Source organism: Heptranchias perlo, chromosome 7 (assembly GCF_035084215.1).
Source record: "Heptranchias perlo isolate sHepPer1 chromosome 7, sHepPer1.hap1, whole genome shotgun sequence".
Lineage (NCBI taxonomy): Eukaryota > Metazoa > Chordata > Chondrichthyes > Hexanchiformes > Hexanchidae > Heptranchias > Heptranchias perlo.
The window spans coordinates 81,010,884-81,036,832 of record NC_090331.1 but is presented as its reverse complement, the minus strand read 5'-3'; the positions used below and the strand labels follow the sequence as shown (position 1 = coordinate 81,036,832).

The 25,949-nt window shown below is 48.4% G+C and overlaps 1 protein-coding gene across 6 annotated transcripts in view; it reads right to left on the bottom strand.

Moving 5' to 3' along the window:
* als2b (alsin Rho guanine nucleotide exchange factor ALS2 b) overlaps positions 1–25,949 on the bottom strand; it is a 142,388-nt gene that overhangs the window by 19,301 nt on the left and 97,138 nt on the right. For 4 of the 6 annotated variants that reach the window (XM_067987957.1, XM_067987961.1, XM_067987958.1 and 1 more), the window contains 6 exons: positions 21,374–21,487; positions 10,457–10,568; positions 8,449–8,526; positions 6,788–6,921; positions 4,138–4,302; positions 593–710 (listed from right to left, as the gene is read on the bottom strand). In XM_067987957.1, coding sequence (XP_067844058.1) covers positions 593–710; positions 4,138–4,302; positions 6,788–6,921; positions 8,449–8,526; positions 10,457–10,568; positions 21,374–21,487 — 721 coding nt within the window. The remainder of the gene's footprint in view (positions 1–592; positions 711–4,137; positions 4,303–6,787; positions 6,922–8,448; positions 8,527–10,456; positions 10,569–21,373; positions 21,488–25,949) is intronic. The other 2 variants (XM_067987962.1, XM_067987963.1) reach the window with 1 other exon arrangement.

Below are 25,949 nucleotides of genomic sequence, written 5' to 3'. Positions count from 1 at the left end.
CCACCTTCTCTTCTCTCCAGTAGAAGCTCCTTCCGATGCATTTTCACACGGCCTTCAGCACCACAGCCCAGTTATCTACGTGCAGCAGTACACAGGAAGCCACTTTATCCAACACCCTTAACTTGGCCTGTTTACCTCCAGTGCAGGGAGCTATCTGTCCTCATTCCGGCGAGGGACCTAAACATTGGTGCACGATAAGCTTCCCAGAGTTAGACCAGCCAACCCATCCAGGCGCTCAACCCAATTCAGAAAATCTAGATTTACCTCTGGTTTCTCCTCAGTCTGGGTCAGATTCAAACTGGGCTCAGAGGTGCTATGACACTGTCCTAACTCACTCCCAACCCAGTTCAGGAGTTAGTCATCTTATCTGGCCTCAGCTTCCTTCTCCTCTAATTCTCCCAGTGCTTTCAATTCCAATCTGGGCTGAATTTTGCTGAGTCTAGTAATTGCAGCCATTTACTAAGGATGTTTCAGAGAAATCTCTGAGGAGCCTTTGAAAATCCCCCATTATTCTGCGCACTACGTATGTCCATTGCTTACATTATTGCCCAAGAACCTTTCAGGCTCAAGACGGCCGCTCAAGCTTCAATACCTTTATTAAATATTTCCTGATGATCTCGTACTTATCCCAGGTGATGGGGCCGACAATCTGAGGGATAACTTCCAAACTCTCCAACGTTTGTGCATGAGATCGACTCCTGAAATCTGGGCTAGGTGAGTCAAAAAAAAAATACACACAATCTCAGGCATTTTACAATATCACCACTGGTCAGTTGCTGAGAACAAGTTCAATCAGATACTGGCTTTTTAAAAAAAAAATTGTTCTTACAATGTGGGTAACATGGGCAAGGCTGCATTTATTGCCCATCCCATTGCCCTGAGGGCATTACGAGTCAACCACATGGTGTGGGGCTGGAATCACACGTAGGCCAGATCAGGTAGGGGTGGAAGATTCCCTACCCTGAAGGACATTCGTTAACCAGTGGGTTTTTAATAACAATCGGCAGCTTTCATGGACATTTTTGTTGGTGCCAGCAAACTAATTTGCGCATAGCAAGATCCCACAAGTAGCAATGAGATAAATGACCAGTTAACCTGTTTTTAGTGATGTTAGCTGAGGGATAAAAACATATAAGTTGGGGGGCGGGGGGAAGAGAGAGAGAGAGAGAGAGAGAGAGAGAGAGAGAGAGAGAGAGAAAAAACATGCAATGGAGCTGAGAGAAGTACCATGTATCAGATGATGCACCTTAACCAGACGACAAAGAGAGGGGTGTCTATTTTCTGTGCTAAATATGCCTCCTCCTTCCTTTCCTCTCCTGAAGGTGCCGACACTCTGTTGGACAATGACTGCTTCCTGTATCCCAGCATTTTGCATGTGGCCACGAAATCTGTTAACTCAGCAGAGAGCAGGGATTGTGGCCTTGACAGAAACCTGGCTGACGGGTGAAGATAATTTCCACCTTAATGAAGCCTCCCCGCCTGGCTACACCTTCCACCACTTGCTCTGTTCAGACCGCTGTGGTGGTGGGTGCGGCTCTTATCACTAAATCACACCGTAGTCTGTCCCCCTACTCCTCTGGCGCTTTCTCCTCCTTTGAGCAACTGACCTTGTTCCACCCCTCTTGCCTCTCCTTCAAAATGCTCGTTCTCTACTGCCCATCCAAGTTTCTCACTGAGTTATCTTCACCGCTTTCCTCCCTCAGTCTCTGCACTGAGCGACTTCTCATCCTCAGTGATTTCAACCTCCATCTCAAGTCATCATGCCCTCTCTCGAGTTCGCTGCCCTCCGATCCTCCCTTAATCGCTCCCTACATATTAACTCCCCTACCCATATTCACAGCCACTCCTTCGAGGTTGCCATCTCACGTGGCCTCTCTACTCCCATCGTGTCAATCACAGATATGGCCATCTCTGATCACAGCCCCCTCCCATCCCCATTTCCTTCTGTGTCCGCCCTTGGAATAAACTCTCCCCCATTTTACTTACAACGGCAATTTTAGATTCCCAACTATTTAGCTTTTGGCCCTGCATTCACCACGACGTTTCTGCAGCTACCGATCTGCTCAATCGCACCTTCACCTCCACCTTTGATGCCCTTGCCCTATTAAAACCATTACTCTCTCTCATCCTCGTCATTCCCCCTGGTACGGCCCTCATCTCTGCTCCCTTATGTCCAAGGGACACAGACTTGAACGTTTATGGCAGACAACTGGTGTGGCCATTCATCGCCAGATCTGGCTGGACCACAAAGCACCATCGGATTCTGCTCTCCTCTACCAAAACTGCTCACTATTCCAGGATCATCCAGGAATGCAAAGATAATCCCTGGCTTCTCTTCTCCACTACAAACTGTCTTCTTAAATCCCACCCTCTGCCGCCTCCACCCCCACCACCAAGTGCGAGGAGCTCATGGAATTCTGTGTCACTAAGATTGGGACCATCCATTCAGCTGCCTCTGCTGCTTCTCTCCCTTCCCCATGCCCACCAAGCCAAACTGCCCCTAAGGTTCCCCCCTGCCCTAGCCCTGAACTCACATCTTTCTTTAGTTTCTCTCCTATCTCCCCTCATGCCCTCTCCAAGCTCATTTTGACCATGAGACCCACACCTCCTGCTCCCTCAGCCCTGTTCTCACCAAACTGCTGACCACCCAACTTCCCTTCCTAGCCCCCATGTTAGTTGATATTGTTAACGGTTCCCTCTCCTCAGGCACTGTCCCCCTCCCCTTCAAATCTGCCGTCATCAACCCCCTCCTCAAAAAACCCACTCTTGATTGCTCTGTCCTTGCAAACTACCTCCCCGTCTCCAACCTCCCTTTCATCTCCAAAGTCCTCGAACACGTTGTTGCCTCCCAAATCCATGCCCATCTTTCCCGCAACTCCATGTTTGAATCCCTCCAATCAGGTTTCGGCCCCTGCCACAGTACTGAAATGGTCCTTATCAAAGTCACAAATGACATCCTATGTGACTATGTTGAACTATCCCTCATCCTTCTCAACCTGTCTCCAGCCTTAGACACGGTTGACCATCCTCTTCCAACGTCTCTCCTGCTTTGTCCAGCTGGGTGGGGACTGCCCTCACCTGGTTCCATTCATATCCACCCAGTCATAGCCAGAGAATCACCTGCAATGGCTTCTCTTCCCACTACGTTACCTCTGGAGTCCCCCAAGGATCTATCCTTGGCCCCCTCCTATTTCTCATCTACATGCAGCCCCTCAGCGACATAATCCGAAAACACAATGTCAGGTTCCACATGTACTCTATGGAACATTTGTGTTACTTTTGAAGTGTAGTTAATGTTGTAATGTAGGAAACACGGCAGCCAATTTGCACACAGCAAGGTCCTACAAACAACAATGAGATAATGGCCCAGATATTCTGTTTTAGTGATGTTGGTTGAAGAATAAATGTTGTCCAAGACACCGGGAGAACGCCCCGATTGAATTTGAATAGTGCCTTGGGATCCACCTGAGAGAGTTTAACGTCTCATCTAATAGACTCCCTCAGTGCTGCACTGAAACAGCAGCCTGGATTTTGTGCTCAAGTCTCTGAAGTGGTGCATGGAGCGACAGTGTTACCACTGAGTACTGTAGAACAGAATGGAGCAATGGTGCAAGGGTGCCAAAACCCAACAAGATTTCAGTTGGGGGGAGAAAAGTAAGAGAAACTGTGCTTACAGCTGCCCCACCATCGGACAGTTAGTGTGGGGTTAGAGTCCCCATCACCAGACCACGCGTGTCACAACAAGGACACCTTAAATTAACAAACACTTTGTGAACTATTATTGGTAAACTATTACCTCTCAAATGGCATGGGCACAGTGGGCCAGGCACTGAGGTATGGGCAACGGGCGAGTACCGAGGGGCGAGGAATGGTACAAAACATTTCTAAAAACGGCCTTTAGCTTTAGGTACGGCAGCAACACGCTTGGTTACAACTTAACGTCCAGGGCAAGTTTCCTGCCGTGGTGCTGAGCTCCAGTCATGCTGCAACACATGCCCATCGGATACGTTGGCCGTGTATCGTACCGTCTGATCTTCTGCTTGCTGACACTCACTGATCATCACTCCCGTGCTGTGGTTCGCTGGATGTGGAGCCGGCAGGTGTGGGTGAAGAAGTTTACCTGCCCGTCTCACTCACCTGTCCTTATGCTGCCGTCTGCTTGTTGTGAGACACACTGCAATATTATCCCACGCCCTCAGGACATCGCCCTGCCCAGCAGATTCACAGCCAAGCTGACTCCAACACTCATCAAACACGGCCTTCCATTTCTCATCAGGATGCACAGCCAGTTTACCCAACTTCCTGTGAACATACCAAAACAGCAGCAAACATTGAGCAGCAAAATCAGAACCGGGACCATGAAAATGACCGTCAGGAGGAAAAATAACAATCAAGAACTAAACTCTCAAAATTAGCTACTCAGCGCAGAGTTGATGGAACCTGGGACCTCTATATGACCCAGTTACACATCAGTCTTGCTAACCAAACCATGTTGGGGGAACAGACTGCTCCAACCCAGCCTTTTCTGTCGATAGTGCTTCACTGTATGATTTCATATCAAATATAAGTCCCAATACACAGGCAGTTCTTAACCTGCAAGTAACACTGATGGTACATGACCCTTGGGGTTGTGAAGTCATAGACATTAGGTGATGATGAGAGGACGGCGCATACTGATCGACTGCGAATAGTGCAGTACTCTGCGATTACTATGCTAATGTGCTTACGTATCCTATATCAGATTGGAGAGCAGCCCCTGTATTGGTAAGTGTGGGGCATGTTACTGTACTGTGCACACTTCCCATATCCAGGTTGAAGTCTGACCAAAGGCCACAAACTTTTCCATATTGGTTGGTAAGGGCACTGTCTGGTGTGGTGCTAACACAGGTCAGGCAACTGCTGGGTTCAACCCACCGCTTGTGCTGATTACTCTGATCTAGCCAAGGTGACAGTGTGTACGCTGCAAATTCCTGTTACCAATTTTGGGTCTGCACCAGATGTTCTCTCCGCTTCAGCGTTTCTGGTCTCTCCCATAAGCAGACCCCATGGACACTATGATCAGGAGTTTCTCTTTGCTGTGCAGTATCTAGTCATTCAATAGCACGAGCTGGAGGGATCGGAACAATACCACCCCTTGTTGTGTGCACTGGATACTGTAATCGCGCATATCCCCCATGTGAGGTTCTACCTTCTGGAAGGTGGAGTGAAATGAAGCCAACTGTAAACCAACAAACTGGTTTATTTTACATGCAATATGTGACTGGAAAAGAATGCAGTTTTCTGTGAAACACAGTTACATAATACTCCTCCTAACATGGAAAATAACAAACCATGCCATTCTACTTGTTACCAGGCTAATCTCATTTCATTAATGAGTACCACTGACCTGACAGGTACTAACCCTAGGGGAAAAAAAGTGTTCTCTGGCAGTCAGAAATTCAAACATCTGCCTTTATTTCCAGCTGGAAAGGACACACAAGCAGCTCGACCTCTGACCCTCCCCCCAGTTCTCGGTCGAGGACTGGGCTTATTGAGCTGATCAAATCATCTCCAATGAAGTAACTTCACAACAACCCCCCCCACCCCTCTTGTCAGCAAAGACCCCTGTTGGGCTCAAATGCATGAGGCCACGATACTCAATCTCTCTCTGGAATGTGATACCGAACCCCAACCATTGTCTCAAACTGATATGGATGACCATTTTAATAGCATATCCATTTCTTTTGGGCAAATCGATCAAAACTCCTAGCCACCCCTTTGTTTCAGCAGCTCCAATTTTTATTTTATCTTTGCTTGTCAGAAGATGCTGGATATTTGGGAATTAATGCTTAGTGTCCCAAACCTGACAATATCAAAAAGATCTAACTTAAACCAATAATTTGAGGGCCAGAGAAAGAGAAATCCCAAAAGGCAACAGCCCAGGGAGGGGAAAATTTAACAAGGGTTCTCCTTGCCAGGACAGTTGGGCTCGGCTGTGACTGCCCCACATGGGTGAATAGTTTGCTGACACTCTCTGTCTAAACTCATACACTTGAGGTCTGCCAGTGCCCATGAAACTGCTCCTTGCAGAAAGAGTCATCACCTTCAGGACAGAAAGAGAGAAAATTATATCAATGGCCTCTTGCTGCTGTAAATGGAGCAGGAAGATCCCAGGTTTAATTGCTGGTCTGTGCTGAGGTTGTGGATCTCAGGCAGGTTAGCTGTAGGGCTGCTACACATTGGCCTCAGTACCCCATGTTGAGAGGAGGAACACTCGAGCTGTGCCCTCTGTTGGCAGCGTGCGTGTCGGTGAGAACAGAACTGGGCTCGGCTTAATGCCCCACATGGTTGAATTGCCTGACACTACTCATTGTTTACATTCACACATGATGAAGGGCTGCTTCAGCAAGATACCAGAGGTACATGCACCAGCTGTAGTCAACCAAGAGTTGGTGCCTTGCAGAGGGAAAGCTGGGGGGAGGGAAAGAAGAGAGATTGAGGGAAAAGATGAACAAATAAGATTCAACTGCATAAGCTTTAGAGTACAATAGAATCACTATTATCATCCACACGGCACTGAAGTATAGTCATGATCCCCAGCCATTCAATGAGATTCCTACTGTAATACAGCTCACTCAGAACTGGGGAGTGGAATGCTCTCCGCTATTATTTGGCACTGCAGGCCTCTTCTGGCACTTCTCAATTAGTTCCACTTAAGACCCCATGTTAATCTAACAGAGGAGACTGAGCCTGCAGATAGAGCTGTCGGTTGGGTGAGAAGTTTTCTGTTAAAACCAATACAACTTACAACACACGGGCTTTCTCCCTGTCGCACTCGTATAAATTAGGTTTGAAGTATGTTCCGGCAACTTTAATCCCTGCTCCCCACTCTCCGCTGAAAGTTCCCTCAAAGTAATCGCCATTTGGCATGGTCAGGATCCCCTGCAGATACAAAGAGTGTTGTAATCAGGACCTGGATAGGTTACATTTATTTACAAGGCATCAGACATTCCAGATATAAAGCACAGCGTCTAACCCAGGGTGTCCAAGATTCATGTCTTCAGTTACCATGGGGCCTCAGGCCACATCTAAAGTTTTAATCCACGTCCCCATTACCTTTCATACATCTCAAGTTGCTGATATTAACACTCTCGGGGTTCAGAAAAAGAATTTATCCACCGAGGCAACAGCGCTGGGAACAGCCCTTTGCAAACCTCCAGGCCCAGAGAATTCAAAAAGGACAAACCCACGAATAAGAAACAGAAGCACATTTAACACTGAGTTGTCTGGGCTTCATGGGCTGACACAGGGAGCGGTTCTGTATCAGACAGGGTGACACGGTCAGCAGGGTGACACGGTCAGCAGGGTGACACAGGGAGTAGTTCTGTACCACGGTGTGAGATACAGTCAGCAGGTTGATACAGGGAGTAGTTCTGTACCACGGTGTGAGATACAGTCAGCAGGTTGATACAGGGAGTAGTTCTGTACCACGGTGTGAGATACAGTCAGCAGGTTGATACAGGGAGTAGTTCTGTAGCACAGTGTGAGATACAGTCAGTGAGTTGTACTGCAGCATTCATGAGTGAGTGGATTGTAATGCAGTGTGGTGTATAATTATATAAAAAAAATCAACTACTAATGTAATTACTTCAAAATCCTGGTATCTTCACTACCGTAACAAGACAAGCCACTAATACAAGTTCCCATGGGAAGATCTCTGAGGGAGTGCTATACTTTTAGAGATGTCGTCTTTCGGACGATATGTTAAACCGAGGCCCCCTCTGCCCTCTCAGGTGGATGTAAAAGATCCTATGGCATTTTCTGGAAAAAGAACAGGGTAGTACTCCCCAGTGTCCTGGCCAATATTTATCCCTCAACCAACATCACTAAAACAGATTATCTAGTCATTATTCCAGCACAGGCTGATGGGCCGAATGGCCTCCATCTTTGATGTATCATTCTATGATTATTACATTGCTGTTTGTGGGACCTTGCTGTGCACAAATTGGAAGCTGCATATCCTACATTGCAACAGTATCTACGCTTCAAGAGCACTTCATTGGCTATAAAGCACTTTGGGACGTCCTGAGGTGCTGAAAGATGCTATATAAACGCAAGTCTGTCTTCTCTTTATTGCTGTCCCCTACCCACTCAGTCTGGCACAGCATGAGGCTGAATTCTTTCCGTCTCTGCAGCCCAAAATCATCTAAGGCCGGGAAGATGGTAAACTACCCTTCAGAACTGTAGCCTTCACCCAATTCGTCTCCAATTTTTAGCCTGATGTAAATGGAAAGCTCCAATTAAAACAGGCGCAACTAAAACCAGCCAAAATACACACCAAAACTGGGGAGCATGACATACATGGCCTCACAGTATAACCAGATGGCTTTTATCCCAATGCTGCTCAGTCTGTAACCTTGTTTAAAAGCAGACTGCTTCACGCCCGCACTCACGGTCCAATGGTTTTACCTTTCCATTTAAGATCCAGTCATCGGAGAACTCTCCTTCGAAGCTGGTGTCATCCTCTGAGAGCAGGATACCGTAGCCCTGAACATGTGAAGCAGGCACTCAATTATTGCTCAGAACTTGCTGGTAAAAATGCATTGGCTACCGAGAGAACTCTCAGGTGACAGACATGTACAATCATAAGAACGTAAGAAATAGGAGCAGGAGTAGACCATACGGCCCCTCGAACCTGCTCAGCCATTCAATCAGATCATGGCTGATCTTCAACCTTAACTCCACTTTCTTGCTGGATCCCCATATCCCTTGATTCCCCATGAGTCCAAAAATCTATCAATCTCAGTCTTGAATATACTCAACAACCCAGAGCAGCCACAGGCCTCTGGGGTAGAGAATTCCAATGATTCACAACCCTCTGAGTGAAGAAATTCCTTCTCAACTCAGTCCTAAATGACCGACCCCTTACCCTGAGACTACATCCCCTAGCCTCTCAATATCTACCCTGTCAAGCCCTCTCAGAATCTTATATGCTTCAATGAGATCACCCCTCATTCTTCTAAACTCCAGAGAGTACAGGCCCATTCTACTCAATCTCTCCTCATTGGATTGATTCTTGGGATGAGAGGGTTGTCCTGTGAACCTTTGTTGCACCGCCTCTAAGGCAAGTATATCCTTCCTTAGATAAGGAGACCAAAACTGTACACAGTACTCCAGGTGAGGTCTCACCAAAGCCCTGTACAAATGCAGCAAGATTTCCTTGCTCTTGTACTCCAACCGCATTGCAATAAAGGCCAATATACCATTTGCTTTCCTAATTGCTTGCTGTACCTGCATGCTAACTTTCTGTGTTCCATGTACAAAGATACTCAAATCCCTCTGAACACCAACATTTAACAGTTTCTCACCATTTAAAAAATATTCTGTTTTTCTATTCTTCCTACCAAAGTGAATGACCTCACATTTCCCCACATTATACTTCATCTGCCACCTTCTTGCCCATTCACTTAACCTGTCTATATCCCTTTGCAGACTCCTCACAGCTTACTTTCCCACCTAGCTTTGTACCAAGAGTGAAAAGTACAGAAGGGATATAACTGAATGCGCAGGGGCAGACATCACCCCCAGTGACCACCAACTCGCTGCGCAGCAGCGTAGTGCACTTCAGGTGTAATTGGACAACTGCCCTGGGGAAGGCAGCCAGCACCAGAGACCAGCTGACACCACGTGTCCTGCAATGTCTTATTACTTCCATGAAAGTCCAAATTAATAGAATCCAGCCAAATTTTTGAGCTGAAGTGAGACTCTGAGGAATGCAACACTTTCCCCTTCCCGCTTCAGTTATCCAGGTGTAGCATCAAGGGTCACAGGCCCCACGCAGGGCGCGCCCCCTCTGCCACAGGCCCCACGCGGATCTCTCTGCCCCAGTGTCGTCTCAACAGGACCTCAGAAGATCCCCCCTTGCACCAGTATGACATTTCTATTCCCCGTAACAGCTTGCCGCTTGGCTGAGTGGGATTGCCCATTCGTGCTAAATCATGGACAGGTCATGGCCCACAGACACTGGGGAGAAAGATGTAATGGTTCAAAGTCATTGCATGAAGGAACATTTTAGCCAGCAAACAGAGGAGACCTGCAGCCAATTAGGCTGGGCTGGGTTTGAGCCGAGGTCCTGCAGGCAGAGCCCCACTCAGCCCCCTGAACGCTGCATTTTCAAACCCGAGACCAGTTCCCCTCAAAATTATGTAATAGACTCTGCCTCAACTAACCTCTGGGGCAAACCATTCCTTGCGCCAACAACCCTGTGTCAAGAAATTTCCGCTAACTTCTCAGTGACAATGTTAAACTAATGACCCCTCATCACGATGCCCCAACCAGGGGGAATAATCTTTTCATAATCAATAATTTTAAAACCTCAGTTAAATCTCCTCTTATCTTTCTCTGCTCCAGTAGAAATAGTCCCAGTATCTGGATTTCAGCTTGAGCATCTACCCAAGTGACATGAACAAAGACTCACCGCCATTTTGTTGTTGCTGAAGGCACCCTCATAGTACAAGCCGAACTGAGTGACCACAACTCCGTTGCCATGGCGAACATCATCCAACCACATGCCCATGTACTTCTCACCTCTGAAACAAGGAGGAAAGCTGGGTTTGTAAGAGGCAAGTGCTGAGTTCATTTATTAACCAGGTTTATTGTTGGGTGTAACCTGATAACTTTCAAAACGTTTAGTTGAAACAAAGGGTAAAGCATGAAGAATGTACAACAGTCTGTCAGTACTTGTAAAGAGAAAAGGTAGGTTCATCTTTGGGTAAAGACACTTCAAAAATAAGTGAACAAAACAAAAGGGGAGGGGGTGAAATGAGGGGACAGAGGAAATCGAGAAGATGGGGGATGGGGGGGAAATAGAAAAATGAGGGAGAATGAAAAAGAGGGGGTTGAGTGAGTGAGAGAGAAAGAGAGAGAGAGAGAGAGAGAGAGAGAGAGAGAGAGAGAGAGAGAAAGAAAAAGAGAGAGAATGAATTCTGTGCAGCTCTTCCTACAATGCTTTGGTACCAACATAAATAAGCTCTGACACTGAACAAACATCTTTTAAATGCAAGAGCTGACGACAAAAACTGTGCTGACTTGTCAGTGTACAGATACATCGACATTATACCAGAAGCATCAAATACATGCTCTTGTGTCAGATCCTTACAGTTCCCAATGAGTATGAGACGGTAAATTAAGCCGCCTACTCACTGCATGAGCTGAGAATGCATTGATCCTTCACGCTCATTGCCACTCAACAACAACTTGGTTCTATATATAGTGCCTTTTACATAGAAAAACACTCAGATGCTTCACAGAAATCTGCTGCGAGAAGAAAGAATGGCGAGCCAAAGGGGGAGATATTCGGAGAGGTGACTAAAAGCTTGGTCAATGAGGTGGGTTTTAAGGTAGGTCTTCAAAAAAAAAGGGGGGGGGGGAGGCGAGGTTTAGGAAGGGAATTCCAGAGCCTAGGGCCTAAATAGCTGAAGGCACAGCCACCAATGGTGGGACGAAGGGAGAGGGATGGTGCAGTAGGCCAGAGTCGGGGGAGGGAGGGGGTGGTGGAGGAGGTTAGAGATATGGGTGAGGGGGCATGGCCATGGAGGGATTTGAACATGAGGATGAAAATTTTAAATTGGAGGCATTGACGTTGGGAAACAATGTAGGTCAGCGACTGGTGATGGATGAAAGGGATTTTGTGCCGGATAGGATACAGGCAGCGGAGTTTTGGTTGAGCTGAAGTTTACAGAGGATGGAAGATGGGAGGATGGCCAGGAGACCATTGGAATAGTCGAGTCTGGAGGTGACAAAAGTAGCGATGAGGGTTTCGGCAGCAGATAGGCAGAGGCGGAGACGGGCGGTATTAACTTCTTTACTTAGAGTGGTTAGAATATGGAACTCGCTACCACAAGGAGTATTAGAGGCAACCAGCATGGATGCATTTAAGGGGAAGCTAGATAAACACATGAGGGAGAAAGGAATAGTAGGTTATGCTGATAGGGTTAGATAAAGATGGGGGGGGGGATAAAGGAGGCTCGTGTGGAGCATAAACACCGGCATGGACCAGTTGGGCTGAACGGCCTGTTTCTGTGCAGTACATTCTATGCAATTCAATGTGATATTATGGAGATGGAAGTAGGTGGTCTTTATGATGGACAGGATATGGGGTCTGTAGTTTAGCTCAGGGTCAAATAGGATGCTGAAGTTGCAAATAATCTGTTTGAACTTGAGCAAGTGGCCAGGGAGGGGGATGGAGCTGGTGACAAGGATATAGTTTGTGACGGGGGTCAAAGATGTTGGTGGGAATTGTGGCTCATCCAGAACTGGATGTTGGAGTCTGACAACAGATGTAAACAATTTTACAACACCAAGTTATAGTCTGACAACAGAGGCAGTGGATGGGTTGAAGAGGTGAGGGAGGGGCAGTGTGTAGATGAGAAACAGGTCGGGACCAAGGATAAATCCTTAGGGGACTCCATAGGTTAATTGTGCAGGGCTTGGTAAAGAAGCCAATGCTGGAGATTCTTTGGCTACGATTGGCGTTGGAGGCAGATGGTGTAGTTGAACTTGTCAAAGGCTGCGGAGAGATTGAGAAGGATGAGGAGCGATAGTGCAAACGTGGTCATAGAGGACGTTATATGTGACGGGGTGGAAACCTGATTGGAGAGGTTCAAACATGGAGTGGTAGGAAAGATGGGCATAGATTTGGGAGGCAACATGTTTAAGGACAATTAATTTTGTCCCCGATTACTGTCTCAAAAGTTTCCCCACCACCGACATTAGACTGACTGGCCTGTAGTTACCGGGTTTATCCCTCTCCCCTTTTTTGAAAAGGGGTGTAACATTTGCAATCCTCCAGTCCTCTGGCACCACTCCCATATCCAAGATTGTGGCCAGAGCCTCATAACTTCCACACCTACTTCCCTCAGCAACCTAGGATGCATCCCACCCGGACCAGGTGACTTTTCTACTTTGAGTACTGCCAATCTTTTATGTACCTCCTCTTTATCTATTTTTAATCTTATCCAATTTCTCTACCCCCTCCTCCTTTACTGTGATGTGGAGATGCCGGTGATAGACTGGGGTGGACAAATTTAAGGAATCTTACAACACCAGGTTATAGTCCAACAGTTTTATTTGAAAATCACAAGCTTTCGGAGCTTACCTCCTTCGTCAGGTGGGTGAGGGTTCTGAAATCGCATATCATATATTAGGCTGGGAGACAGTCACAGCAATCAAAGGTGTCGTTGGTGTTCAGACAGGTTAGCCACGGAAAACATTACATCCCAGTATACTGAAGACACAATGGGTCAGATTACCGAGAGAGAGAGAGAGGGAGAGAGAATGTCCAGTTGTATTAAAAACAGATAACTTTTTTTTCCGTTGGTGGGGTTACGTGTAGCGTGACATGAACCCAAGATCCCGGTTGAGGCCGTCCTCATGGGTGCGGAACTTGGCTATCAATTTCTGCTCAACGATTTTGCGTTGTCGTGTGTCTTGAAGGCCGCCTTGGAGAACGCTGACCCGAAGATCGGTGGCTGAATGTCCTTGACTGCTGAAGTGTTCCCCGACTGGGAGGGAACCCTCCTGTCTGGCGATTGTTGCGCGGTGTCCGTTCATCTGTTGTCGCAGTGTCTGCATGGTCTCGCCAATGTACCATGCTCCGGGGCATCCTTTCCTGCAGCGTATGAGGTAGACAACGTTGGACGAGTCACAGGAGTATGAACCATGTATCTGGTGGGTGATGGTATCTGTGTCGATGATCTGGCATGTCTTGCAGAGGTTGCCGTGGCAGGGTTGTGTGGTGTCGTGGACGCTGTTCTCCTGAAAGCTGGGTAACTTGCTGCGAACGATGGTCTGTTTGAGGTTGGGTGGCTGTTTGAAGGCGAGTAGTGGAGGCGTGGGGATGGCCTTAGCGAGGTGTTCGTCATCGATGACATGTTGAAGGCTGCGGAGGACATGGCGTAGTTTCTCCGCTCCAGGGAAGTACTGGACGACGAAGGGTACTCTCTGTTGGTTGCGTCCCGTGTTTGTCTTCTGAGGAGGTCTATGCGATTCTTCGCTGTGGCCCGTCGGAACTGTCGATCGACGAGTCGAGCGTCATATCCCGTTCTTACGAGGGCGTCTTTCAGCGTCTGTAGGTGTCCATCGCGTTCCTCCTCGTCTGAGCAGATCCTGTGTATTCGCAGGGCCTGTCCATAGGGGATGGCCTCTTTGATGTGGTTAGGGTGGAAGCTGTGGGTCCGCGGTACAGCAACCGAAGACGAAAGAGTCAAACTGGACTCCTCCGGAGGGTCGCTGCCCTAAGCTTGACATGTATGCTCAAGCTGTCAGGAGATGCGTCAACGCCAGATTCATCAGCCGCACTCACAAGAGAGTCCAGAATGTCACCCGAGCACAACGCAACGCCATCGACGCTCTCAAGACCAACCGCAACATAGTCATCAAACCAGCGGACAAAGGAGGAGCCATCGTCATACAGAACAGAACGGATTATTGCAAAGAAGCATACCGACAACTGGACAACCAGGAACACTACAGACGGTTACCCGCAGATCCGACCAAAGAACACACCCACCAGCTCAACAAACTGATCAAGACCTTCGATCCAGACCTTCAAAGCATCCTACGCGCTCTCATCCCACGTACTCTCCGCGTGGGAGACTTCTACTGCCTCCCAAAGATACACAAAGCCAACACACCTGGACGTCCTATCGTATCAGGCAACGGAGCCCTGTGTGAGAACCTCTCTGGATACGTCGAGGGCATCCTGAAACCCATCGTACAGAGAACCCCCAGCTTCTGTCGTGACACTACAGACTTCCTACAAAAACTCAGCACCCACGGACCAGTTGGACGTCTCAGCACTCTACACCAGTATCCCCCACGATGACGGCATCGCTGCGACAGCATCAATATTCAACACCAACAACAGCCAATCTCCAGACGCCATCCTACAACTCATCCGCTTCATCCTGGATCACAATGTCTTCACCTTCGACAACCAGTTCTTCACCCAAACACACGGAACAGCCATGGGGACCAAATTCGCACTCCAATACGCCAACATTTTCATGCACAAGTTCGAGCACGACTTCTTCACTGCACAGGACCTCCAACCAACACTATACACCAGATACATCGACGACATTTTCTTCCTATGGACCCACGGCGAAGAATCACTGAAGAGACTACATGATAACATCAACAAGTTCCATCCCACCATCAAACTCACCATGGACTACTCCTCAGAATCGGTTTCTTTCTTGGACACACGAATCTCCATCAAAGACGGGCACCTCAGCACCTCACTCTACCGCAAGCCCACGGACAACCTCACGATGCTCCACTTTTCCAGCTTCCACCCTAACCACGTCAAAGAGGCCATCCCCTATGGACAGGCCCTGCTCAGACGAGGAGGAATGCGATGGACACCAACAGACGCTGAAAGACGCCCTAGTAAGAACGGGATATGACGCTCGACTCGTCGATCGACAGTTCCGACGGGCCACAGCGAAGAATCGCATAGACCTCCTCAGAAGACAAACACGGGACGCAACCAACAGAGAGTACCCTTCATCGTCCAGTACTTCCCCGGAGCGGAGAAACTACGCCATGTTCTCCGCAGCCTTCAACATGTCATCGATGACGAACACCTCGCTAAGGCCATCCCCACGCCTCCACTACTCGCCTTCAAACAGCCACCCAACCTCAAACAGGCCATCGTTCGCAGCAAATTACCCAGCTTTCAGGAGAACAGCGTCCACGACACCACACAACCCTGCCACGGCAACCTCTGCAAGACATGCCAGATCATTGACACAGATACCACCATCACACGAGAGGACACCACCCACCAGGTACATGGTTCATACTCCTGTGACTCGTCCAACGTTGTCTACCTCATACGTTGCAGGAAAGGATGCCCCGGAGCATGGTACATTGGCGAGACCATGCAGACACTGTGAGAACGGATGAACGGACACCGCGCAACAATCGCCAGACAGGAGGGTTCCCTCCCAGTCGGGGAACACTTCAGCAGTCAAGGACATTCATCTTCGGGTAAGCGTTCTCCAAGGCGGCCTTCAAGACACACGACAACGCAAAATCGTTGAGCAGAAATTGATAGCCAAGTTCCGCACCCATGAGGACGGTCTCAACCGGGATCTTGGGTTCATGTCACGCTACACGTAACCCCACCAACGGAAAAAAAAGTTATCTGTTTTTAATACAACTGGACATTCTCTCTCCCTCTCTCTCTCTGGCTTTGTAATCTGACCCATTGTGTCTTCAGTATACTGGGATGTAATGTTTTCCGTGGCTAACCTGTCTGAACACCAACGACACCTCTGATTGCTGTGATCGTCTCCCAGGCTAATATATGCTCTGAGATCTTAGAATCCTTCACTCACTCACCTGACGAAGGAGGTAAGCTCCGAAAGCTTGTGATTTTCAAATAAACTGTTGGACTATAACCTGGTGTTGTAAGATTCCCTAAATTTCTCCTTTACTGTGACAGTGGCAGCATCCTCTTCTTTTGTGAAGACAGATGCAAAGTACTCATTTAGTACCTCAGCCATGTTCTCTGCCACCACTCCCCCTCCTTTTTGCCTTCCCTATTCCTCCTGAATACATTGTAGCCAGGAATGTTAAGTTCCCATTCCTATCCTTGTTTGAGCCAGATCTCCACTATTGCTACTATATCATAACCCCATGTGGCAACTTGTGCCTGCAGCTTACCAACCTTATTTGTTATGCTCCATGCATTTATGCACATGCACTCCAACCCTGCCTTATTCTGCTTTACACTTTTCCCCTGTGGATCCCACCTCTTTCTGGACTACACTTTATTCTAATGCTGTTTGTCTCTCCTAATCCTCCATGAACCTTGTTTCTCCTCTCTGATGTCTGGTTCCCTTCCCCGTCAAATGAGTTTAAACCCCCAACCCCCCACAGCACTAGTTAACCTCCCCATGAGGACATTGGTCCCAGCCCTGTTCAGATTCAACCTGTCCATCTTGTACAGGTCCCTCCTGCCCCGGTCCCTCCTGCCCCAGAACCGGTCTCAATGCCCCAGGAATCTGAAGCCCTCCCTCCTGCACCATTTCTCCAGCCAAGCATTAACCCGCTTTATCTTGCTGTTCCTATACCCACTGGCACATGGCACTGGGAGTAATCCAGAAAGTACCACCTTTGAGGTCCTGCTTCTTAGCCTCCTCCCTCGCTCCTGGACCTCTGTTGGCAGGACCTCAACCCTTTTCTTTCCTATGTTATTGGTTCCAACATGGACCACGTCTTCTGGCTGTTCCCCTCCCCCCCGCAGAATGTTCTGTACCTATTCCATGACATCCTTTACCTTGGCACCTGGGAGGCAACACACCATGCAGGATTCACTTTGGCGGTTGCAGAAACGCCCATCTATCCCCCAACTATTGAATTTCCTATGACAACTGCATTTCTACAGTACGCTGTGCATTCCTTTGCCCCACTGTACGGTGGATGCATTCTAGTCTGCGCTCCTCCGAGATATCGTCACCCTAACTAGTTTGTCAGTGCCACACTCCCATAGGATTCCTGCACTGCCTGCCTATTCTTCCTACCATGCTGGAAGGTCACCCGCTTATTCTCCTGCTAAATTCTCCGTGTCCGTGGGGAGACCAACTCCCAGATCGTGCAATCCAAGAAACTTTCAGCTTCCCGTAGCCCTGTAGTGACACCAGCTGCTCTTCAAGTTCAGAAACCATGAGCTTGTGCAGCTGGAGGCACTTCCTGCAAAAGTGGTTTTCCAGGACACAGGAAGCGTCCTGGAGTTCCCACTAGGCACAGGATGTGCAGGCAACGGGTCTCAGCTGTTCAGTCATTTTAATGACATTAACTGTCTACTTACTTAGAGAGTACTCCTTACTCTCCCACTTTCTCTTTTGCTGTTGTCCCTCTGTTTAAATTACTTAGCACCTCCTTCTCCCTCTGTACCGAATTCCCACTCTCACCAAATTCCTGTTTTCAAGTCTTCACTCTGTTTATAATTCACTTTCTCTGTGCTTGAGCCCTCTGTACTGTTGCAGATATACCCTCGAATATATACCTTTCAGACACACAACAGTTTTCACTGGTCAGTCAACCCCCAGCCACACGATAATTAACACCTAGTCAGTGACTTACTTACAAATGATTGACAGTGAACTACCAACTGACTTCCAGTTTTTTTATAAAACTAAGTTAAATTTCAGTTTGATGAAAACACACTTTCAGTGCTACTTACCAGTGAATTCCCACTCTCACCAAATTCCCGTTTTAAACTCTTCACTCTGTTTGCAGTTCACTCCATTTAGCAGTTCATTCTCTGTCCTCGAACCCTGTTTGTGGGACCTTGCTGTGCACAAATTGGTTTGTTTTCTACATTACAACAGTGACTACACTTCAAAAGTACTCAATTGGCTGTAAAGCACCTTGGGACATCCCGAGGCCGTGAAAGGTGCTATATAAATGCAAGTCTTTCTTCCTTCCTTTGGAGATACTCCGGAGGTGACTCTGCAGGGGAGAGAGGAGAGGCCTTTGCAAGCGACGCGTTGGCTACTTCGTGACAGGTAGGAATGGAACCACGAGAGGAAGGTGCCACGGTGGGAGATGACGGAGTGGAGGCAAGGGAGTAGGACTGGCTCATTCTCAGTCGATCAGTTTTGTTGATTTGTTACAAAGCACCACGTTGCTCATCCATCCTAGATCATATTACAGAACTGGGCAGAGCTTGCCTCCAGAACCCAGCGGGTCCCCACGGCAACTGAAGATTCAAAAGCACATATTGCTGGCTCACGACAAACCTTCTGCTTTTCATGTGCTTGCTGACAGCTTAAAACAACACTCACAGGCACAGAAGAAAGACAAATCTTTCCTGTGGAAGACAACTGGCTAAAACAATCTGCTGTGAATTCCACCCCCACCCACCCAACACTAAATATCTTCCTCTCCTGGAGGTGCTGACTCTCACTGGGATACAGGTCCCCATCTCTCCTGGCGGTGCTGACTCTCACTGGGGTACAGGTTCCCTCCTCCGCTGGCAGTGCAGACTCTCACCGGGATACAGGTCCCCATCTCTCCTCAAGGTGCTGACTCTCACTGGGGTACAGGTCCCCTCCTCTCCTGGCGGTGCTTACTCTCACTGGGGTACAGGTCCCCTCCTCTCCTGGCGGTGCTGACTTTCACTGGGGTACAGGTCCCCCTTCTTCTGGAGGCGTTGACACTCAATGGGGTACAGTTCTGGGAGGTGCTGACTCTCAATGTTGGTGCGGTGGGGCTCAGGAAGAAGGGGACTAAGAGATGGCTGCTGGCAACATCAGTTCAGGAAGGGATTGTTGCGAGAGTCTCGAGGCTGGAGTGAGGGGGAAGCCCGAACTTTCCTTATGGGTCCTGGATGTGTGCCGCTGCTCCTCCTGGCCTCCCGACAACTTTACCTGGTGGGGTGACCGAGGGTGGCCGCCCGCTCGGGAGTGGGTCAAAATGCCATTGAGGTCTCATATACGTCACAGGACCCCGATTGGCATTGATTAACGAGGCCACCGCCAGAGGAGTCTCGTCGGACGTCAAATCAACGACGTTAAAATTGCCGATTGTCGGAAAATGGAATGACTTGCTCACCGATCGAGGAAAATTAAAATTCCCTCAATCTGACTGATTTCTCTCCCCACCCCACCAATCTCAATTCTTGGGACATGGAGGCCCCATATTCAAAACCTCAAATCGTTCCGCTTTCAGGGAACAGTCAGAATTAAGTCGGGCTGGTTATTGTGTTCCAGATAGCAAAGTGAATGGAAGGATGGGTTACTGGGGCAGCGCTCTGGATCACTGACCTATGAATATTAAACAGCACCAACCCTCAGTACTGTGACATTTTAATTCATTCTTGGGATGTGGGCATCACTGGCCAGGCCGGCATTTATTGCCCATCCCTAGTCGCCCTGAGAAGGTGATGGTGAAAATTCTTCCTAAACCACTGGTAGTGGTTTGATATAACGGAGTGACTTGCTGGTCTATTTCAGAGGGCAGTTAAGAATCACTTGCATTGATGAGGGACGAGAATCACATTTAGGCCAGACCGAATAAGGATAGCTGATTCCTTCCCTAAAGGGTATTAGTGAACTAGTTAGGTTTTTACAACATCGCTGGTTTAGTATGTCTTCAGGCAGGGCAGGAGGGAAGAAAGAAGGGAGGGAGGGAAGAAAGAAGGGAGGGAGGGAAGAAAGAAGGGAGGGAGGGAAGAAAGAAGGGAGGGAGGGAAGAAAGAAGGGAGGGAGGGAAGAAAGAAAGAAAGAAGGGAGGGAAGAAAGAAGGGAGGGAGGGAAGAAAGAAAGAAGGGAGGGAAGAAAGAAAGAAAGAAGGGAGGGAAGAAAGAAGGGAGGGAGGGAAGAAAGAAAGAAGGGAGGGAGGGAAGAAAGAAAGAAGGGAGGGAAGAAAGAAAGGAGGGAGGGAAGAAAGAAAGAAGGGAGGGAAGAAAGAAAGAAGGGAGGGAAGAAAGAAAGAAGGGAGGGAAGAAAGAAAGAAGGGAGGGAAGAAAGAAAGAAGGGAGGGAAGAAAGAAAGAAGGGAGGGAAGAAAGAAGGGAGGGAAGAAAGAAGGGAGGGAGAGAGGGTTCTATAGGTGCTTGCTATTTAGCTGCGGAGAGTTATAGATTATTAGATATATTATCAGTCAGAAAGTAACAATTATTGGCATGAAATCTAACTACTGACTTCAAAGGGACATCACAGGAGCAAAGAAAATTACACAACCAGATGTGATGGCTCAGCTCGTTAAGGCATCGAGGAGCTGGGCCAGACAAAGAGGAAGATCCCAGGTTCGATCCCAAGTCTGCGACGAGTCAGCTGATCTCAAACAGGGTGCCATTTGGAGAACTACAAGTTGCCCCATCGCCCTTGTTAAGGAAGGGAAAATTAGCCAGGGTTTCTGTTGCTAACCTATTGGGCCTGGCTGTGATGCCCTCTATGGTTGAATGATCAACTCACATTCACTGCCGAGGCTCACATTAGTTAGAATGGCCACTTTGGCAAAATGGTAGCTGGGGAAGGCGCATTTAACCCAGCAATAGGGAAGGGGGTTGTGAAAATTGGTTAGGAACACATCTGCACTGGGTACGAGAAGATCTGGCTACAGATTTAGCTACACCAGTATCCGTATCGCAAACGGTGTGGTGTCTCTCAAACCCTGTAGCTGAAATCGAGCACTCCGTTCCCCTGCAGCGAGTTGGGGCTCAATCGCTGCTTGAGCTCAATCTTGCAACGTGCCACCATCGGGCAAGTTTTGTTAGTTCTCAGCTGGGTCAGGCTGTTGGATGAGGTGCCATGCAGGGGTCAGGTGTTCCATGCATGGGGAAAAGGAGAAGGGTAAAAACGGATAGTGCCTGGGCTCACCCTGTGCCTCCCGCTGGCTGGTCACGGAGCTGCACTGATGATGGCGCCTGAGACATCCACGGCCAGGACCATCCCACCCTCCTGGCGGGAGGAGGACGTGTGATGGCGGGCGTCCTGCAAGGGGACAAGAACAGTCAGAAAAGTGGGGAGGAAATAAAACACAGAAAGAACGGATTACCCACCCCCACGCAGTTCTCTCCCTCCTGTCCTGACTCTCGCTGGGGTACAGTCCGACAGGCCCCACCCCAGCACTCGCCCAAGTGATTGTCCTTCGCATGAGAGCCCGAAAACATGGTAGGCTATTCTACCATGGGGAGCATCGTGGCAGAGCCCTATCCCATCCACACCCGTGCAGTAGGACCCACAGTGATCGGGGACAGGAGACCCTGGCCAATATCCTACTCCCAAGCCCAGTGTACTGAGGCAGACTTTTGGACCCGAACTGCTGATCAAACAAAATCAAATGGGGTCCTTCTGGCCAACACTTGCACAACAAGGCGGTCGACTCAGTGCCGACACTGAAAGAGTGGGGAAAGGGTGAGTGCGGAGACTGCTGGGGAAGGTGGGAGAGTTACAGGAGCTAAGCAGATCTCTCAGAGCCTGACTGGAGAGAACACCGAGGAGCAGAGCAAAGGGGAGAGTGTCTGCGAGCACAGCAACTACACAGAGAAAACCTGGGATTTGGTTCAGAGATGGTACCACGATGATGAATCAAGTGGGAGGCTGATTGTTGGGTCAACCGCAGCAGTTGCTGAAGGGGCTGAGGGACGAACAGTCAATGAATCACTTTAAAAAGGGGCGGGACAAACCTCTGCCTACCGAAGAGTTGAAAGGTCAAAAGGATGAATGTAAACTTTTTGAATGCTGTAGATATGTTGTGCTGGGAACGATGGGACTGCCTGGAGTGGGAAGGAAATAGACAGTGATCAATTGGTCACGACGTTTAGACTCGCTGGAGATATCATTGAATAACTTTTCGGGTGGGGGTGGGAAACAGAGTTGAAGATGAGTTTGAATGCTCATGTCTTGGAGGTTTTGCCCATAGTTGTTCACCTGTCTGAGGCGCTGGAGTGGGAGCTGCACAGAGACGATGGTTTGCTGAAGGAATGGGTTCAATAGATTCATAGTTTGTTCTGTTTCCGTGTAGAGATTGAAGATTTCCGGATGGACTGCACATGTGGTTAGGTCTGTGTGTTTTTCACAGTGAACTTTTTCTGCATAATCCCTAAAGCTCTGCAAAATTGGTGCAACTGATGATTTGCATGCAACTTGGAGGCTTCAAGTGAATCACTGGCCCCAAGACAACCACACTCCCCTTTCCAAAAATTCGGGGCAGATTAAATACATCACATAGTGCGGTATATACACAGTCACTGATCACACGCTCCCCGCAGACACCAGAGCGCGGGATACACGCTCCCCGCAGACACCAGAGCGCGGGATACACGCTCCCCGCAGACACCAGAGCGCGGGATACACGCTCCCCGCAGACACCAGAGCGCGGGATACACGCTCCCCGCAGACACCAGAGCGCGGGATACACGCTCCCCGCAGACACCAGAGCGCGGGATACACGCTCCCCGCAGACACCAGAGCGCGGGATACACGCTGTTACTGATCACACACGCCTCGCAGGTACCCGAGTGCGGTATATACACTCTCACTGATCACACATTCCCCACGTCTCTAAGCCTTTGCTCAGTGGTTTCACTCCCACCTGAGTCAGAAGGTCCTGGGTTCAGGTCCCACTTCAGAGACTTGAGCATAATCAAGGCCAACACTCGAATGCATTACTGAGGGAGTGATGTCAGAGCTACTGCTTTTCAGATGAGATGTTAAACCGAGGCCCTATCTGCCCTCTCATCTCAGCCCCAGGGCATTGCTGCAGGAGTTCCTCAGGGCAGTGTCCTAGGCCCAACCACCTTCAACTGCTTCATCAATAACCTTCCCTCCATCATAAGGTCAGAAATGGGGATGTTCGCTGGTGATTGCACAGTGTTCAGTTCCAATCGCAACCCCTCAAATAATGCAGCAGTCTGAGCCTGCATGCAGCAAGACCTGGACAACATCCAGGCTTGGGCTGATAAGTGGCAAGTAACATTCGCACCAGACAAGTGCCAGGCAATGACCAACTCCAACAAGAGAGAGTCTAACCATCTCCCCTTGACATTCAACGGCATTACCATCGCCGAATCCCCCACCATCAACATCCTGGGGGTCACCATTGACCAGAAACTTAACTGGACCAGCCATATAAATACTGTGGCTACCAGAGCAGGTCAGAGGCTGGGTATTCTGCTGCGAGTGACTCACCTCCTGACTCCCCAAAGCCTTTCCACCATCTACAAGGCGCGAGTCAGGAGTGTGATGGAATACTCTCCACTTGCCTGGATGAGTGCAGCACCAACAACACTCAAGAAGCTCGACACCATCCAGGACAAAGCAGCCCGCTTGATTGGCACCCCTTCCACCACCCTAAACATTCACTCTCTTCACCACTGGCGCACAGTGGCTGCAGTGTGTACCAATGGTAGGGCATTGGGGAGAGTTATAGAACAAAGAGATCTAGGAGTACAGGTTCATAGCTCCTTGAAAGTGGAGTCACAGGTGGATAGGGTGGTGAAGAAGGCATTCAGCATGCTTGGTTTCATTGGTCAGAACATTGAATACAGGAGTTGGGATGTCTTGTTGAAGTTGTACAAGACATTAGTTAGGCCACACTTGGAATACTGTGTACAGTTCTGGTCACCCTATTATAGAAAGGATATTATTAAACTAGAAAGAGTGCAGAAAAGATTTACTAGGATGCTGCCGGGACTTGATGGTTTGACTTATAGGGAGAGGTTAGATAGACTGGGACTTTTTTCCCTGGAGAGTAGGAGGTTGAGGGGTGATCTTATACAAGTCTATAAAATAATGAGGGGCATAGATAAGGTAGATAGTCAAAATCTTTTCCCAAAGGTAGGGGAGTCTATAACGAGGGGACATAGATTTAAGGTGAGAGGGGAGAGATACAAAAGGATCCAGAGGGGCAATTTTTTCACTCAAAGGGTGGTGAGTGTCTGGAACGAGCTGCCAGAGGCAGTAGTAGAGGCAGGTACAATTTTGTCTTTTAAAAAGCATTTGGACAGTTACATGGGTAAGATGGGTATAGAGGGATATGGGCCAAGTGCAGGCAATTGGGACTAGCTTAGTGGTATAAACTGGGCGACATGGACATGTTGGGCCGAAGGGCCTGTTTCCATGTTGTAAACTTCTATGATTCATCCACAGGATGCACTGCAGCAACTCACCAAGCTTCTTCGACAGCACCTCCCAAACCAGTGACCTCTACCACCTAGAAGGACAAGAGCAGCAGGTACGTGGGAACACCACCACCTGCACGTTCCCCTCCAAGTCACACACCATCCCGACTTGGAAATATATCGCCGTTCCTTCATCGTCGCTGGGTCAAAATCCTGGAACTCCCTTCCTAACAGCACTGTGGGAGAACCTTCACCACATAGACTGCAGCGGTTCAAGGCGGCTCACCACCACCTTCTCAAGGGCAATTAGGGATGGGCAATAAATGCCGGCCTTACCAGTGACGCCCACATCGCATGAACGAATAAAAAAAAAATCTACTGCACTATCCGTAGAAGAGCAAGCCAATATTTATTCTTCAATCAACATCAATAAAACAGATGATCTGGTCACTATCTCACTGCTGTTTGTGGGACCTTGCTGTGCGCAAATTGGCTGCTGCGTTTCCAACAGTGACTACACTTCAAAAGTATTTCATTGGTTGTAAAGCGCTTTGGGACGTACTGAGATTGTGAAAGGCACTATATTAATACAAGTTCTTCTCGTCAATCTCCAGGCATTTCGCCAATTTTTGGAGATATTCACTCGTTGGCAGAGCTTTGCTTCTGTGAGGTGTTGGTGTCCAGTCTCCAGGATCTCCAAACCAGATTTTACCTACACGATTGCAATTTAAGTCCATTTCATTTGTACCCTTCCAATACTTATTAATAATATCTGCAGTGCGTGCTTGCTATTTAATTAAATATAACTAATTTATGTGACTATACTTCAAAAGTACTTCATTAGCTGTAAAGCGCTTTGGGACGTCCTGAGGCCGTGAAAGCCACTATATAAATGTAAGTCTTTCCTTTCAGTTATAGAAAAGAAAGGAATGAGAAACATAAAATGTCCAATACTAGTGGAATACAGTACAAATAAAAACCCCATCCTTGTAAAGTATAAACCTAGAGCATTTAACTCTGTTGTAAGATACTGTACTTACAGTGCAGGTAGTGGGAGGTTATCTGCCCAGTAACTGCATTGTACAGTGTAAATCAATCATTTCCCAGTGTGCCTTGCCAATGTTTGGCCTACTGGAAGAGCAATGGGTAGGAGGGGGGAGAAGGCTGCCACAAGATAATCACAGAAGAGGGAGGCCATTCGACCCATCTTAATTCATCCATCCAGAAAGACCCGCATCAATTGTTTTTAAATGATTGCACGGTTTTTGACTCCACGGCTCTATCCAGGAGTCCATCCCATGTGTCCAACACTTCAAGTGCAGAAAAACTCC